The sequence below is a fragment of the Populus nigra genome, chromosome 11 (assembly GCF_951802175.1).
Source record: "Populus nigra chromosome 11, ddPopNigr1.1, whole genome shotgun sequence".
Taxonomy (NCBI): Eukaryota; Viridiplantae; Streptophyta; class Magnoliopsida; order Malpighiales; family Salicaceae; genus Populus; species Populus nigra.
The window spans coordinates 6,128,522-6,146,458 of record NC_084862.1 but is presented as its reverse complement, the minus strand read 5'-3'; the positions used below and the strand labels follow the sequence as shown (position 1 = coordinate 6,146,458).

At 33.4% G+C, this 17,937-nt stretch overlaps 2 protein-coding genes and 1 long non-coding RNA gene across 3 annotated transcripts; 2 read left to right on the top strand and 1 right to left on the bottom strand.

Annotated features, from left to right (window-relative positions):
- The first annotated feature begins 1,396 nt into the window (after positions 1 to 1,396).
- Positions 1,397 to 2,102, top strand: LOC133668085 (uncharacterized). The gene is made up of 2 exons (XR_009833635.1): positions 1,397 to 1,550; positions 1,707 to 2,102. It is a non-coding gene; the product is annotated as an uncharacterized LOC133668085 (long non-coding RNA).
- A 417-nt stretch (positions 2,103 to 2,519) lies between these two features.
- On the top strand, positions 2,520 to 3,401 carry LOC133668687 (RING-H2 finger protein ATL74-like; the record flags this gene model as incomplete). Its single annotated transcript, XM_062088639.1, has 1 exon — positions 2,520 to 3,401. A coding segment is annotated over one exon (594 nt), but the record flags the coding sequence as incomplete, so codon positions are not given.
- Positions 3,402 to 8,681: 5,280 nt separating this feature from the next.
- On the bottom strand, positions 8,682 to 10,510 carry LOC133706174 (chalcone isomerase-like protein 2). Its single transcript, XM_062131650.1, has 5 exons — positions 10,350 to 10,510; positions 10,043 to 10,129; positions 9,478 to 9,633; positions 9,097 to 9,323; positions 8,682 to 8,995 (listed from the first exon to the last, which is right to left on the bottom strand). Coding segments are annotated over exons 1-5 (633 nt in total). The 5' UTR covers positions 10,351 to 10,510; the 3' UTR covers positions 8,682 to 8,833.
- Positions 10,511 to 17,937: the final 7,427 nt, after the last annotated feature.

The following is a 17,937-nucleotide window of genomic DNA, read 5'->3' as shown; positions in this document are numbered from 1 at the left end:
ATTAACAAAAAATCAACTAAAAATAGGGAAAAAAAAACCAAGTCGACTAGTTTAACCCACGACCCAAGTTATAAGATTGTCTTAACCCTCTATAAAGCAAATAAAAAACAAATTATAAAACTTAATTCTCAATCAACTTATTAAATTAAAAATAAAACCAAATAAAAAAAAGACAAAAACAATGACCTAAGTCAACCTAGTTAAACCAATCAAACTCAGGTAAGGAGACTAGGATAATTTCATAAAAAATAAATCGAAACAAATTATAAAGTCTAATACCTAGTAAACCTAATTTTAAAGAATGAAATTAAAAAGAAAACTAAATTGAAAACTAAAAAAACAACAACTCTCATAACTTTTATTTTTTAGGGCCAAAGTGTACAATGCCTTAGCATTTCAGTGTTCACTGCTACATTGAAATGCCAAGGGGATTTATATAGTATAGTAGTAGATAATTGATTATGCTATGCTGCAGGTCGGATTATATTTTTTCTGGACATAAAAAAAATATCTAGGTGTCATTAATGTATTTTTTAGTAGAAAAAAATTAAAACTATATAGGTATTGACTTAATGTGACCTAGTCGACTTGACAGGTATAAAAATAATCTGGATGACCAAAAAAAAATGTAGTTTCATTAAAAAAAATCAAGACGATATTTTTTTTAAGTATTGAAATGACAACATGGTAGATAGACTTAAATTAACTCAAGTTAGCTTGACAAATCAGTTACACGAATCATGAAACCTTGATAACTCTATAGAAAGTAAATAAAAAAAATATTATTCAACCCAATTCTCAATCAACCTAATAGTAAAAGATAAAATTAAATAAAAAAAGGGCAAAACAATGACCCAAGTCAACCTGAGTTAACCTATCAAACCTGAGTAAGGAGACTAGGATAACTCCATAAAAAGTAAATAAAAAAAATCTAAAATCCAATTCCCAAACAACTCAATGTTGATGGATGAAACTCGTAACCCGAATCTTGAGACCATAATAACTCCATAGAAAACAAATCAAGAAATAATCATGATCATGAAGTTTAATTTTCACTTAACACAGTGTTGAAAGATGAAGTTAAGAAAAAATAATATTTTTTTTAAAAAAAACAAGTCAACACGGTTAACTCATAAAACTCGTGATCTAGATTATAAGATCAGGATAACTTTATAGAAAATAAATTGAAATAAATTATAAAGTTTACTATCTGGTAAATCTAATGTTAAAAAATAAAATTGAAAGAAAGGTTGAAAAAGCTATATAAAAAAATCTCAATTTTTTTTTTATTTTTGAGGTTAAATTATAAAATGTTTGAGGATTTTAGTATATTTATAATATAATAATAATTATATGTTTTCGAAAGCTGTTCCAAGGTGTTGTCATCATCTAAAAATATAGGGATCCAAAGAGAGGCACTGGCTATGACAAAGGAGCCATGGAATTTACTTCCCCTTTTAATTAAAGGTAGAGTGGATGAGTGGGAGAAAGATTTGGTGCTCGAGAATCAGCATAATCTTAAGCAACTAATTGTGCTTATGTGGGATCAGGTACCATAGTTTTGTTTTTTTTTGTAAAAAAAAAAAAAAAAAATCTGCTTTCTTTTTCTTTCTCCCCATGATTCTATAATTTAGCCTTCTGTATGTCATTCTCTAAGTAATAATGAAGTGAAAAGAAACCTAATGCTAATATCTTTCTTCCATTAGGTATCTTCTCTCCCACCTGTAGGCCAGTTTCCATGGTCACATCCGAATAGTGGGCTCCCAAACGCTTTAATAGCTTCCGTATAATAATCCTCACAAAATATTAAGCCAGCCCTGATCTCTTTGTATCCCCAAACAAATCAATTCTCTCACAGTTAATTAGAAGCAGAAAAAATCTCATCTTTCCTGCTGCTGCTGCAGAGTACTATCTGCCCAAGTTAAGGTAAGCCATGATCATAGTTCTCTTTATCCATGCTGTCATCCTTGGAATAACTTACAGGAGGATTTGTGACTTTGGAAGCCAGAAGATTAGCTTTATATTGGTGAAATAGGACTCAAGAAAGCTGTTCAATTCCCCTGATTTTCTTGTTTAAATTATCAAGAAGATGCTTTTTGTGATGTCTTTTATCTCGTTGGAATCTTGACAGACATTGCCATAACTCAAAAGGCTCATCTCTCTCTTTTTGGTTGAAAGCAGATCAACAAGAACCAAAAAAAGAAACCGCAAACCCCATAATTTATTGTTTAGCTTTCACCTCCTGCTCTTGAAGCATCAGAAGCCATGAACTAGCCTTTAAATTCCTCTGTTACAACCTGCAAAGAAATCCAGGACCAAACACAATTGAAGGCCTTGCTCTATATACGAGTGAAATGAACTCCCTACTTGCAGTCTCCTTTGTGGTTCGATTTGATGCTGCTAGGAAGCACTGGAGCCATGAAATCTCCAGCCTATTTGCATGAACTCATAAAAGGTCTAAAGAAATTGTAGTTCGGCTAAGAGGGTATTGGTGTACTTCTGAGGTGTTGTTGGATTGAATCATAATAATAGCTATGTTTGCTGTTCATCATCGTCCACACCGGCTACTCCTGGAGACAGAATCAAGCACACAATCTGCAGCAAATGGAAGCAGGACGCGCAACATATACAACAGCGAGGCCAATTTCGATACCAACATGGTGATCATCTTGGCAGCTTTGCTTTGTGCGTTAATTTGTGCCCTTGGACTCAATTCTATAGTACGATGCGCCATACGCTGTAGCAGGAGGTTTACTTTCGAGACTCCTGATCAGACTGCAGCACATATGGCAGCAACAGGCCTCAAAAAGAGCGCATTGCGACGAATCCCAGTGATTATATACGGGGTGGCAGGGATACATTTAATAGCTACAGATTGTGCAATTTGCCTAGGTGAGTTCATAGGTGGTGAGAAAGTACGAGTTTTGCCCAATTGTAACCATGGATTTCATGTTAGGTGCATTGACACATGGTTGGTATCACACTCCTCCTGTCCAACTTGCCGGCAGTCACTACTTGAGCAACCAGCAAGTTCTGATGCCACAGAAATTGAAGTTGGGATTAGACATCCGGGAAATGATGTTCCTATTGCTGGAGATCACGAAGCTGGTTGATCCTGCTTTGAAAGTGATTCAACGCCAAATCAAGAACAAGCAAAAAAAGGGTCTCAGTTTCTCTATTGTTTAATTTTTGAGATGTTCAGTTTGTTTGTGTGATTATGCTTAGTGATGTAGATATCTTGGCTGAAACTTCAGTGAATGAGCTAAATGGAGGTTTCTGAGGCAGTACTTTTTTTGTACAGGCTTTATTAGTAGATAAGAAAATGATCCTAGGAGGTTTGCCACTTGCTATGCGTTGAAAGGCCTTATAATAGTAAATGCACCAAACTTTTTGTAATCCAATTTAACAAATTTCTCTCCAAAGTGTCTCTGTTGAGCATGCTGGTTGCAGTTCCTCCAAAAAGTTCAGAGCTCAGGTGGGCATTTCCTAGCCACTAGATAATCTAGAAGGGGATTGATTTATGCAGCAGCACAAATTGATCTCTTGGAATATAAGATTGGACGTGGAAAAGAACATCTAGTTCATCTGAACAAATTAGAGGGAGCAGTACTCAGTCAAGAAATGTGTAATTTCTTCACACCTTTGAGGCAAGCGACTTGCTTTTAGTATCCACGGTGAATACATGCCTTTCTACAGGAATATAAATTAAATTCGTTCCTTGTGATCTTTAAATGTTAATCACATTGGTTATAGTTCGTTCTGAATGCATAACAATTTAGAGTTAATTTGTTCTCAAGCTAGTTAAGATTTGACACTATGATAGCAATTATGTTTGTAAAGTAGATACACCCTAACTTTGGTGTCAAGACAATTTGGATACTGTTCTGATGACTTTTGAACTTACTCAATTCTCTAGAAATCTCAAGGAAACTACCTCTCTAGTAATAATAGAAAGATTTAGGCAGGATTAGAAGACAAAATTCCTTATAAGACAAGAAATAGCTAGAAGAACCCTCAAAGTTGATGACCAATACTTGGAATGGAGAAACAATTGGCCAGTCAGTGACTCATTGGTAAGAGAGCACGGAGCTGTAACATCTCTAGAAAGACATGTCATGGGGTCCCAGAGAAAGAGAATAAAAATGAGCCGATGGAGAAGACAAAGCAGCTACAAGCTGAATTGGAGCTTGAAAAAGGCAACAAAGGCTTTCAAAAAGTAGCAGCTGTAAGAGAACAAGCTGAAAAGGAATCAAGGTTAAGAAAAAAGCTGGGAAAATAGTTGAAGAGGAAGCTGAGTAAAAAAGAAAGGCCCAAGAACACATATGGTAAAAGGTGGTAGCTGAGAAGGATGCACGCAGCAGTTGAAAAGGTAAAAAAGATTATAGAAATAAGTTTGAGCACTGGGATGAGATTGAACTGAGAGCCCATATGGAATTGGAAGGCATAGTAAGGAGTCAAAAAGGCAGAATACCAAGTTTATAAATACAGAAGCTACAATGGAAAGGCTCGACGAAAAGTAGCTGAGTTACACCTCTGCGTCATGAAACTCCAGGTTAAGCTGGCTGCTAAAATATTTTTATAATTTATTATATTAAATGTACCCATTTTCTTTTCAAAAATCATTTATAATACCAGTGTCTGTTTCTCTAGACTTAAAAATTGACTTAAAATCGGACTCACCGGACGGACTACTTAAGCACCGGAATGATTTCTGTGTGCAAAAAATTGAGGAGGCCAAGTTCCAAAGTCAAAAGTTTCTGCCTTTGCTCTGATCTAGAAAGTCATCGCCAGATACTATTCTGGCCTCCACCTTCCTTAAGCCCTTTGCTCTTCGTATGACTATTTCCCTTTCTTTAACACGTGAGCTTGGTTGCCCATAGAAAAAGAAAAAAGAAAGCCATGAATAGTTTTCCAAGCTAGCACTCAAGGTTGTCAATTCTGTTTCGGTAGGTGTTTCGTTTTTTCAATTGGAACGGAATGTTTCAGTTTCGGAGTGTTTCGGCGTGCCGTTTCGGGGTTGTACTGTTCATATATATATATATATATATATATATATATATATATATATATATATATATATATATATATATATATATTCAACAAACATAATTCAAATTCAAGATAAATTAATTATAAATTATGCAATACAAACACAATGCCAAACAAATATAATTTCAAAATTTAAAATATTTCTAAATAGTCAAGATTAAATAGATCTTTAACTTAAAGTAATTCAACTTAAACAAAATATCAAAATATTATGAAAGTAAAATGTTTTAACACAAATATTTTAAATATAAAATTAGGTCAATGTTATTAAGGCTAATGAAATCTGAAGCATCCCTTGTTTTGCTCAAATTCCTACAAAGTATAAACATGAAAAAAACAACATGAATATAAACCATATATATTAGTGATAAATCTAATTTTAAAAAATTAATATCATTGTTAATGAAAATAGTAATAATAATTTTCAATGTTATTATTAATATCATTGTTATAGAAAATAGTAATAAAAAAGTGCTTTTTATAATTAGGTGGTTTAATTAATTAAATTGAATAAGGTTCAATTTGATTCAATGGCTTTTCAAGAGCGGAACGGAACATGTGGAATGGAACAGGAACGTTTCGGGCGGAATTTAGCTGAAAAATCCGGAACGGACCGAGATTTAAAATGAGATGAAATTTGTTCCGTTTTGTTCTGTTTTTTGAATTGGTATGGAATGTTTCGGTCATTCCGGGCGGAACGGAACAGAATTGACAACCTTGCTAGCACTATATATATATATATATATATATATATATATATATATATATATATATATATATAAAATTAAGGGTATATTTGTTTTTGTGTTTCAAAAAACTTTTTAAGTTGTTTTTTCTTTAAATTACTAGTTTTTATGTTTGTAGATCATTTTAATGTGCTGATATTAAAAATAATTTTTTAAAAATAATAAAAAAAATATTATTTTAATATATTTTCAAATAAAAAATAATCACAACAACAAAACACCACCTTACTTTGTAGTCCAACTTTTCCCTTTGGATTTGATGGCCATTTGAACATATTTGTGGAACAGAAGGAATCATGATTTTGTGCTCAAGGAATGGAATTTCAAACTAATTTCATTTCTTTTCTCTCCCCCTTTTAATTTTTTCAACTTTTGTGGGTCTAGCATGTTTCCACAATCATGAATTTCATTCATGCACCACTGCAAGATGATATTATCCAAGTGCCTAATGAGGATAGCTGTAGGATGATTAAGAGTTCATGTTGAGCATCATTTCATCCTTGGACCACTCCTTTCGCATCTGAATTCATCCATATCCATCCCCGAGGTGTTTTTTTCTCGATTCGAAGGATTACGACGAAGAATTCTTGTTCTTTATCCGTTGCCGGAAAGAATTAAAGTCATGTTCTAGAGACCTTGTGAACAACAAGTCCACTAACACAACACTTCGGCCACTAGTACCACGTTGTATAAAGACACCACATACGTACCAATATGTACATGTGCTCAGGACAAAATAATACTCTTTGATCGCTTTGGAAAGGGAATTCTTGTTCGTTTTGAATCCTGCGAGAAGGCAGTGGACAGAGGATTCCCTTCTTCGGTCGGTAATGCTAGGAGAATAACAAGTGAAATCAAGCTCACATATTTGACCGCCGTCATCTGCAATTTAGTGGCATTAATCGTTATAATAAAGCCATCCAGAATCAGAATTTGAATGCTTCGAGTACGGTGTGAATGCCAAAGCAATTATTTTTTAAATGTTTTTTATTTGTAAATATATAAAAATAATATTTTTTTATTTTTAAAAATTTATTTTCAATGTTAATATATTATCACGATTGAAATGATAAACAAAATATTAATTTGAAATAAAAAAAATATAATTTTTTTTAAAATATAAAAATAAACACGTGAGTGCTGGGAACTTGTTATGACTATCTGTCCTATGAGATAGAGTTTTAAGGCATCCACTAAATTTGTGGCGGGATTTCATTCAACATGGTCTCTTCCAAGCTAAAATACCACAACTATCCAACATGACTGGTCTTCTGGGCTTGTTAATTTCGTACTTTTGAACAAGTAAATTCTTTTCTAAAATTGCGTTAGAACAAGCATTACTTGAATCTGAGATTATGTTTCTATGAATTCACGTATGCTTGATTGTTAATACTTGTTTTCACAGCCAGATCAAACAAAAACAAATATAACAATAGATATGAGATCAAGATGCCTCACATAAATTTTTTTACAAAATTTAAGGTTTAATAACCTAATGTTAAATGTTGAAATAAAAAATAAAAAACAAAACATAAAAGGAAAAAAACTAGCATCAACTCGGATTCACTCTACTAACGCATCACTCACAATATGAGATTGGGATAAAAAATACTTTTTTAAAAAAAAAACCTAGAAAAAAAAATCAAAGTTAAATAAATAAATAAAAACATAAAAAAAATCCCTTGTCAACCTTAGTTAATTAACTTGCTTAATTCATAACCTGAGATATGAGATCGGGATACTTTCGAACAAAGAAAAGAGAAAAAAAATCACAAAACTCAAGACCCAATAACCTAATGTCAAAAATTAAAATGGAAAAAATAATAAAATAAAAATGTCGAAGAAAAAAGCTCGAGTCAACTCATGTTCACTCTACTAACCAGTCAGCCATGATGTGAGACTTGGATAAAAATATTAGAATTTTTATAAAGGACCTGAAAAAGGATTAAAGTTAAATAAATAAATAACTAAGTCAATTCAGGTTAACTTGTCTAATATGTGACTCGTAATAAACCCATAAAAAAAAATAGAAAGTTTAAGGACCAGTAACCTAAAGTGGAAGAAAATAACAAGGGACTCCATTACAAAATAAATTAAGAAAAGATTAAAAAATAACAATACAAAAAACGATCAAAATTGAATGAAATAAAATATTAAAAGATAAAAATAAAAAAACAACATTTAAAATATTAAAAATCATATTTAATATAAAAAAAAAACAAAACTAAATGGTAAGGAAAGAAATTGAAACTGCCCCATTAACCGCACCACCACTAAACACTTCAAACTGCACTACAGTTGAATTTTTTGATCACTGTACGACACTACATGCGCCCTTCAAAAGGTGTGAGTAATGTCTAACAACTCTTTTTATTTATTTATTAAACAATTAATTTACATAGATTACAACGAAATAACCATAATAAAAATGGGTAGGTTCTGCAAGCAACAAGACTCATAAAAATCAATTATTACTATATTCATTTCCTTTGTCTCCCCCCACTCTTTCTCCCTTTAGCGGGAGGGGAAGGAGGTAGGGATATTTAAATGCAATACCCCTTTAATTAATGTCACTGATCTTTTCAGCTACCATAGGAATAAGTGTTAAATTCTGCTCGACAAGTCAATCTAACAACTTGTAATCTACCATTTGATTCAAGTTTTAAATTAAACCAGTTCTTACATTAATCCAACCAGATTGATTTATAACATGGTTAACTTGACTGTAAATGTCTGATCCTTTTTAGTTTCTTTAATTATAAAACATTGAATCTGGATCTTAGCCATAAACAATCTCACTTGCAAATGAACAAAAACATTCCGACCACATGACACCTCGGTGCGGCCATTGTTTTTTAGCCCGTTAGTTGAGCTCAAAGGCGAGGATTTATAGAAGGCTCAAAGGGATACTCAAATTTTTATTGGCCCAAAATGGGTAGAACAAGCAGCCTCACTCCTTGACATATTTGACAAAAGATTCAAACACAAGAAAGCACAAACATAGATAAACAACAACGCCCATGATCGCAGACCCATTTTCATTTAGCCAGCTCTGCCGAAATGGTGTTAGCAAGGGAGGATATGGTTGTAGCTGAAACCCCTCTGGTTCCACCCAAGTACCATTTCTTGATCATCTCCACAACATTTGCGTTCTCCACCTTGATTTTCGACTCTTCTTTCCCTTCCGTGGCAAATCCAATCTGTGATGGAAAGACGTTATCATAGCCAGAAATCAATGCCATCTAGCATGAAACAGTCGATAGTTAACAAGCTAGTGCTCCAATGCCCTCTAAGTTCTTACCTCAGCTGTAGGTGAAGTTGATGGAAAGTAAAATGTGATTATGGAGTTCTTCTTCATGTACTTTGACTGGAAGAATTCAACGATTTTCTCCAGGGCTTCTTCCTCCTCCTCTTCATATTTGTCAGCATCTGCTAATCGGTCCCTTACCACGCTCTCTAGCTGCACTCCATATTGGGAACCTTTGATCTCCTTGATCACCACGACCCTCAAGAATTTCTCAACGGGAGCTGGAATTTAAGTTACCAAAATAGAAGAGATATTAGCACAAATAATATACCATGTTCCTCGGAGAAATAGTCAGAAGTCCTGTCCTGTCCTGGCATGGAGATTAATAGTGACTGCAAAACCATGTAATCTGCTATTATCTTAATTAATTATTACCGGCAATCAGGGCTTCAAAGAAATCATCATTTTCTGCTAGCTCGTTTCCAGGCTTCCCCTTCCATTGTTGCAAGTGACTCACAATTTCAGGCTCCAAGTAAACTCCAATTGCAGTGAACTTAATTTGGAGAAAGTGTATTTCGATGTCGGTAATTCCTGTTCCAACCAATATCCAAATTAATACAGAACCAACTACAGCTACAGATCCATCCCATAAAAACAATATCACCAGAAAAACCCACTTCCACCGCTAAATGTTTTAAATATTCTAGGAAATACAGAATCCTTGTCGAATTTATGTACGGGTAAAAGGAAAAAAAGAAGTCACTAAGCTAAGACGTGTGTGTGTTCTTATGGCAAGTTTCTTATTCGGCGGGCACATTCTGATCACTCTCCATTAGTTTGACAAAGAAGAGGCTAATGATGGGGGCTAATGATTGGAGAAGATTTATTTTCGAAACGGCTAGATAATGTTGGTGATAATGAAATAAATCTAAGCGAGGATTATCCATCCAATTTTGAGAATAAAATCAAAGAAAAGAGAGAGCAACATCAAAAGTTATACCATGACCAAGCAGAGATAATGGCTTCGTTGCAATTGAAATCTGTGGAGGGAAAGGGATCTCGTCAACGTTAACCATTTCCGTGCCCACTGCAACATTTTCCACACAAAAAAAAACTATTAAATCTTCTAAAAGGGTTATAGGAATTCACCTTCGGAAAGCAAATAATCAATCATTTCTTAAGACCAACACAAATCTTTACACATAAATCATTTCTTTCTACCCAGGAGCAGTGCGTGAACCCCATGATCATGGGGTCAAGATGGAAGAATATCCTACAAACAAGATACACAGATAGAACGAACTTACTGATCGCTAGCCCTGCGTAGCACGTAGGAGGACTTGCAGAGAGAGAGGAATGCAAGGAGAGCTGTGAAGGAGAAGTGTTGGAGCAAACAATTTTTCAGCCTCTTATTAAATATTTTGAGCTACCGCTCTCAATGTCCTTGTTTAAGGTGGTAGGTACGTTGGGGCATGGAGGTTTGGAATCTCGTGATCCATCTCCCCTTCTAACGCAGTCCTTCACTTTTGGCCTAATTCTTCTCTTACAATTGGTCACTCTATTATTTCCATTTAGTCAATCTGATCCCTTTACAATATGTGAGCTGAGGTTGATACTTTTTAAACAGAATTCTACTATATTATTAGATAATATTTTTCTAGAAAAATTGTATTATGTTATTAGTTATGAAGAAAATTAGTTTTGATTTATAAGTCATATTTAATTTTCTATAATAATATTTCTAATTAACACTTTTTTATTATAAAAAATATTATTGTTAGCCTCAATTGATTTTAGAACTATATTGTGTTTCTTAATGATTTTAAATTTTTTTTATTAACTTGGATATCCAGACTAAATTACATGCACTTTGACTAATCACAAGAACTCTGAAGTTAATAACCCTGCAAGCTTTTGGTGGCCTCGAGATGACTCAAACTCGTAACCATTGCAAAACAAATCTAAAACCTAATCAATTAAACTGCTCCTCAGGGTTAATGATTTTTAATATTATATATGCATGTGGAGCCTTTATTTGAAGCAATTAATAATACTGGTTGACTTTCACATAAATCTCTTAGAAAAGAATTCAATTTGGGCTAAAATAACATCGAAGGTTTAATTTTAGCATATCTCGAAATAGAGGGACCGACAGTGATTTTTAGCCTCATAATTTAATGCTTCACCTACCAACCCTCCCTAGCTAATTTGTTTGTTGTCATGCCAAGATTGCACGTTGCACATTAGCTTCTCTTTTCTTTTCAAAGAATATTCAAGTTATACGTCTTCAAAACAAGCTACTCTTTTGAAACCATAAATTAGGTCTTTAATTTTCTTTTTCAAATAAGTTTATGTCTTATTATAAAATCCTAACAAATATAATTTACATTTTTAATTAGAAAAAACATCACAGCAAGTTTTTTATAATTCAACTTTTTCCACTTTTATATGTTTATTATTGGGAATTTTTTTCCTAAGTTTCCTTTTAGGATTTTCTAAATAATTTAAAATTCCATTATCATGTAGTTTTATTTTTGTTAATTGCTATAATTATTAGAAAAGCTTTAGACCACCTTATCATGCTAACTATCACCAAACCTTTTATTTTAAAAAATATGATTTTATCAATATGAAAAATGTTATTAGGAATAAAAAGAAAATCATTTATCTATCTACTTTAACGAGATGAGATCTTAACAAATAGCAGAAGGAGAAATGGGATGTTGGTTTGTGTCATGCTTGATAGTGACAAGCACCTTATTCTAATTCTAATGTGAACGAGGAAATATATATAGAAAAAGAAATACTTGTAAGCTTGTATCTTTTGTTGGTACACTATTAGAAAATCAGTGAAAACCAACGAAATTACCAATAAAAGTTTTTTATCGGTAATTTTTACCGACGGATATAATTCTATCTCTAATTTTTTCAGTCTATACCGACAGACCTTTGCTATCGGTAATAATTACCAACGGCATAAATTCTGTCGGCTATACAGTCGGGTATATATCAACTGAAAAATTCCGTTAGTATATACCGACCGTATTACCGACATAATATATAAAATTTTGAAAAGGAGAAACATTGTGATGATGTGGACTTTTTTCAGATGATGTTACCGATGGAATGACCGAGGAATCCAAACCGGGATCTCCGTACAGTGACGTGACCCATTCATCATCAGAATCACCGACGGGATGTGTCTGTCGGTGATTCCATTGGTAAAAACTAATATACACACACTCTGTCGACTCTCTCATCCTCTATTTCTTCTTGTTCTCCCTCATCCCAACTCTTCCCTCCCAAACTACAACCAACCACCCATCCCAACTCTCCCCCTCTTCTCAACACAAGCACTCAAGTTTCTTATACTTTGTACATGGTCACAACATCCGTTCTCTGATTAATTTATTATGAATTTCATCATTTTTTTGTAAGTAAATCTATCCTTTTTAGTTTTAACATTTAAATGTCAATTTTATTATTTATTATTGTTTTTTTAGTATATATATTTTGTTAATGTATGTACTTGTTTTATTGTTATTTGTCAAAGCAACTTATAGTATGAATGTATAATTATGTAGTTGTTATAGTTTGTTTTAGATTTTGTCAAATTATATTTGTTTGTAAATTGTTGAAACTTTGTTTCAATTACACAAAATTAGATGTGTTGTGATGAAATAAATAATAGCTTGTTTAACGGGTGCGTTTTAATTTTTATCAATTCTATTGCGGAGTTGTGATTTTCATAAATTTATATATGTATAAATTTGTATGGATGTTGATAATTGATAATGAATATTTAACATAAGTGTTTTTTTAGTTTGTTAGATAATATCGGGGTAAACTAATATTTTTACAAATTTATTTACGTAACATAGTTAATTAATACATGTTGTCATCATAATTTTATAGAGGTTTGATAGAAGTCATGGATGATCGTTTATGGATGTATTGAGACTCACTTCAAAGATTGCGGAGGATGGATTATTGTAATGAGGTTCAGGGTTTATTTAATTTCGCAACATCTATTCCAAGAAATTTTACTGATGACGATATTCGGTGTCCATGTAGGAAGTGTAAAAATAAAAAGTTTTTGCATCAAGATGTTGTAACGACGCATCTTCTAAACAAAGGGTTCATGGAAGATTACCTGTGTTGGTATGCTCACGGAGAACTATTTGTTCCTGATGAGAGCATGGAAGAACAGGTGGTTGGGTCAACTTCTAGTACTAGCAACGTGCATGAAGCTCTAAATGACAATAGTAATCCTTACAGGAATATGGTTATGGATGCAATGAGAATAGATGAAGGTAATGTCAGTCAATGTCTAATCGTAGAAGAAGAATCTAATATAGATGCAGCAAGGTTTTTTGATCTGTTGAAAGATTCTGACGAACCATTATAGGATGGTTGCACGAACCACAGTAAATTATTGGTCGTAACACATGTGTTCAGCATCAAGTCAGATCACAGGTTGAGTGAGGCCGGTTATGACAAAATTATCGAATGGACGAGAAGCATTTTACTTAAAGAGAACATGCTGAAAGAGAACTTTTATGCTGCAAAGTCCATGATAAAACCTCTTGGTTTAGGATATCAGAAAATTGACATGTGCCCTAACATCTACATGTTATATTACCTTGATAATGCTGAGCTGACCGAGTGCATGACATGTGGGCATTCCCGTTACAAACCCAGAACTGGCAGGGGAAAGACTCTCGTGGCATATAAAAAACTTAGATACTTTCCAATCACACTTAGACTGCAGAGGTTATTCATGTCAACAAGAACTGTTGAGCATATGACATGGCACCAATTACATTATGCGATTGATAGAGTGATGGTGCATCCTTCTAACGGCGAAGCATGGAAACACTTTAACAGTGTGCATCCTCACTTTTCAGCCGAATCAAGGAACATATGTCTTAGGTTATGTACAGATAGATTCAACTCATTTGGGTCATTTGCTGCTCCTTATTCTTGTTGGTTGGTCATACTGATGGTTTATAACTTGTTACTGGGGATGCGTATGAGGCCGGAATTCATATTTTTATCTATGGTCATACCAGTTCCGAGCAGTCCAGGCCGGAATATAGATGTTTGTCTTTAACTGTTGATTAATGAGTTGACGCAGTTATGGTCCTCTAGAGCTTTGACTTATTATATCTCGAGGAAACAAAATTTTGTTATGAGAGCGGCTTTGATATGGACTATCAAAGATTTCCTAACTTATGGAATAGTTTCTGGTTGGAGAACGTATGAAAAACTAGCATGTCAATACTATATGGAAAACAACAAGGCATTCACGCTAACAAACAGAGGTAAAACTTCTTTTTTTAACTATCACCGTCGTCTTTTTTTTACTGTCACCGTCATTTCTTGCCATTCCCTACAGAGGTACCACCCAAAATCATATTGATCTCGGGAAATACTTGGTTGTAGTGGCTAGACTCTTCCTTACCTTGCTCATTATGGGATATTTCTTCATAAATTAATGGATAAAGCACTTGGCTATCAACCATTCATTTTTTTTCTTAAAAGTAAAATAATCTTTTATATCACACCTCTTTTCCTGGTGAAATATAGAAAACTTCTTAGAGGTACTTGTATTGGAGGTCACCTTTATTGGTAGAGGATACTAAACAAAGTCTTTACCGTGATGACAATAAGGACCTCAATGATAATTATGTTCAAGGGAGTTATAAACCTCTTAGGATACATCAAATTCCCATGGGATAGCCCTTGTAAGTTTTTTCTTGAGCTTAAATTACCACTAGTTTAATGATTTAACTTAAAAGGTCCTTTCAGATTGCTATTCTTATAAAAATAGAGAAGTACATCCCGTAACATACTTACCTTTTTTACTTGTATATGGTTTTCCATGACTTCACCTTGAGCAAGCTTTTGTTTGGTAAGACATAAAACTCTCTCTACAAAGCATACTCATTTACCCTATTTATTAAAACCTTTAAGGTTACTAGCTTAAATAACTCTTCCACATTGAGCATCTTATGATTGAACCTTTTTAAGTATATTCATATGGACTCACCTTCTAGTTGGGTAACCTAAAATAACTCTACGGAGCTTTTCTTAGCTGGTTTACCAGTGGTAAAACACGCCACTAAATTGGAACAAAGGTCACTAAAGACTTTAATAAAACTTGGCTTTAAATTATTATACAAGACATGCTTAAACCCCTAGAAAAGTATAGGAAAGATCTTACACATCGTGTTGTTATCCTAGATAACAGTTTTAAGCTATTTTGCATGTTTTTCACATGCTCCTTTAGGTTAGCAAGCCATCATAGTTATCTATGCTTCTTTTTTTTTAGAGATGAAGTCCTAAGGGATTCAAGTGTTTAAAACTCATTTGGAAAAGAGAGAACCCCAATCCTGATAAGGGCTATAGTTATTTGTTTTCAATGTGTTCAATCACATATCGTATCTTGATGCTATATCTATTAGGCTTTGGGGAGCTCAAGAAGTTTGGTATAGAATGATAAGAGATGTTCATCCTATGGTGGTTAAAATAAGTGTATTTTATGTATAGGTTTCATGACGGTATTTGGAAAAGAGAGAACCCCAATTCTAAGAATAAGGTAGTTTGTTCTTATTTTAGTATGTAATAAATGCTTTGTACGAGAAAATAATGTTATGTGTCTATATTATAAATGGATAAATTATGAACCCCATACCTAGGTGGTTTATGATGTATGTATATCCCTTGAACCTTATGCTTTTACTTGAATGAGATGAATGAAAAGTCATTCCACCCTTTTAACATTAATGAGTGATGAATATCTCTTATACAAGCATTAAAGAGGGATATATACCCCTGATATAAATATTAATGAGAGACAAATATCTCTGACATAAATATTAATGAGAAACACATATACCTTAAACTTGTATCAATGAGATGGAAATGTGGTAGCCATGGAGACTCTTGTATACTTAGAGATGTGTATGAAGTAGGATCTAAGCTAAAAAATCAAAAGACTAAGCTTAGGACACATGTTAGGGCCCAAGAGGTGCCAAGACATGCGTTTAACACTATGCCAAAACACGTGATCTAGGCTCAAATGGCACCAAGATAGGCATCTAGCATCTAAGCCCAAGAATTTTGCTTGAATGGAGGGGGGATTTGGAAAGTCATTCTACCATTATAACATTAATGAGGGATAATCCCTTACACGCATTAATAAGGGACAAATATCTTTGACATAAACATTAGTAATGGACATATATCACGTACATTTGTATTAATGAGATGGAAATGTGGTAAACCATGAGAGACTCTTGTACAACTAAGGATATATATGGAGTAGGATCCAAGCTAAAAGGCCCGGGTGAGTGAAAAATTCTAGGGGCATGGTGTTTGGTTCAGGCTACAAGTTTAAACTCAAAAAACTAGGCTCGTGCCACATTGTAGGGCCTAAAAGGTGCTAGGACATATGTTTGGCCCTCGACCTAGGTGCGTGGTCTAGTACTAAGAGGCACTAGGATAGGCATCTGGAGTTTGGGCCCACATGCGCTGCCTGAGCCTAAAGGTGTCAGGCTACGCGCTTGCACTCAAACCTATTTCCATACCTTCAAGGTCTAGGCCATAGTTAAATAAGGCTTTGGCTAATAAAAAATTGTTTAAAAAATATTAGCAAATCTTGGTCCATCAACGAGGATTTAAAAGGATGACATAACTCGAGACCACAAAACAAAGAGGTTGCCTCTCTATATTGGGCTCTCTTTAATGATTAAGTTAGTAAAGATGACATGAGAGAAAAAAGAAAAAAGGTTACAAGGAGAAAACAATATTAATAAAGAAAAAAAGATGCTTGCATTCTTTTGTTGGGGGATAAAAAGGTCATTTACATATCCATTCAGAGGAGATAAGACCTATCATAATCATGCCAACCAAGTAGTAAAAGGAGAATTGTGGTGCTGATGGGATTCAGTTGAATTGAGTCAAAGCACTTCTCAGGCATATGCTTTAAAGTAAATTAGATAGTCTTATCTGATTATCATTCTTAGATTTTATCAGCAACCTTATTGAAGGGATGAAGCTTGGTTAAACATTAGATACATGGTACCCGCTACATCATTGGTTGGGTTAAACTTTTTCTAACATAAAAAAAAAGATGTCCAGGTGACTTCATTATTTTTTAAAAAGCAAGAAAAATCTAAAATCCAAGTCATTAACTTGTCTGAGTTCAAAACCTCAGTTAATTTAATAATATGATTACAAAAAATTAAATAAAATAAACATAAAAAGTCAATAATAAACTACAAAAAATGAGTGACCAATATCATTCTCGAAAGGAAAAGAAAGAAAAGTCCATTGGAGATTCACTGTTGTTTTATCACGGACATCGCTCTACCACTAGAAAGAGTTCATTGAGATGATTGTAATGCCATTGTGAAAGGCTGCATGACAACACTAAAATAGACCGCACGTATTGTCAGAGCAATGACCTAAAAAGCAAACCAAACAAAATATCATAGAGCATCTCATGCTCATATTTAACCAATTAATTTAATTTAACTCAAAAAATAAATTTCTTTTAAAAAAGCTAAATTTAACAAATAACAAGAAGTAAAAAACTCAAGATAACCTAAGTAATTTTTAGAATTAGTGAAAAATCATATAGAAGGTAAATAAAAAAATAACAAAACTTAATCTTTAATTAAATAAATATTGAAGAATGAAACTGTAAAAATACGAGCTTGAAAAAAGAAGAAACAAACAAACCTGGACGAATCTTCTAAATCAAGGTTAATCACCCTCGCAACCTGTGAAATATTAACTCGAGCTCAATCAAGAAACTTAATTCCCAACCAATTTAATTTTGAATAATGAAAATGAAAAAAATATCAAACTAAAAAAAATAACAATAAA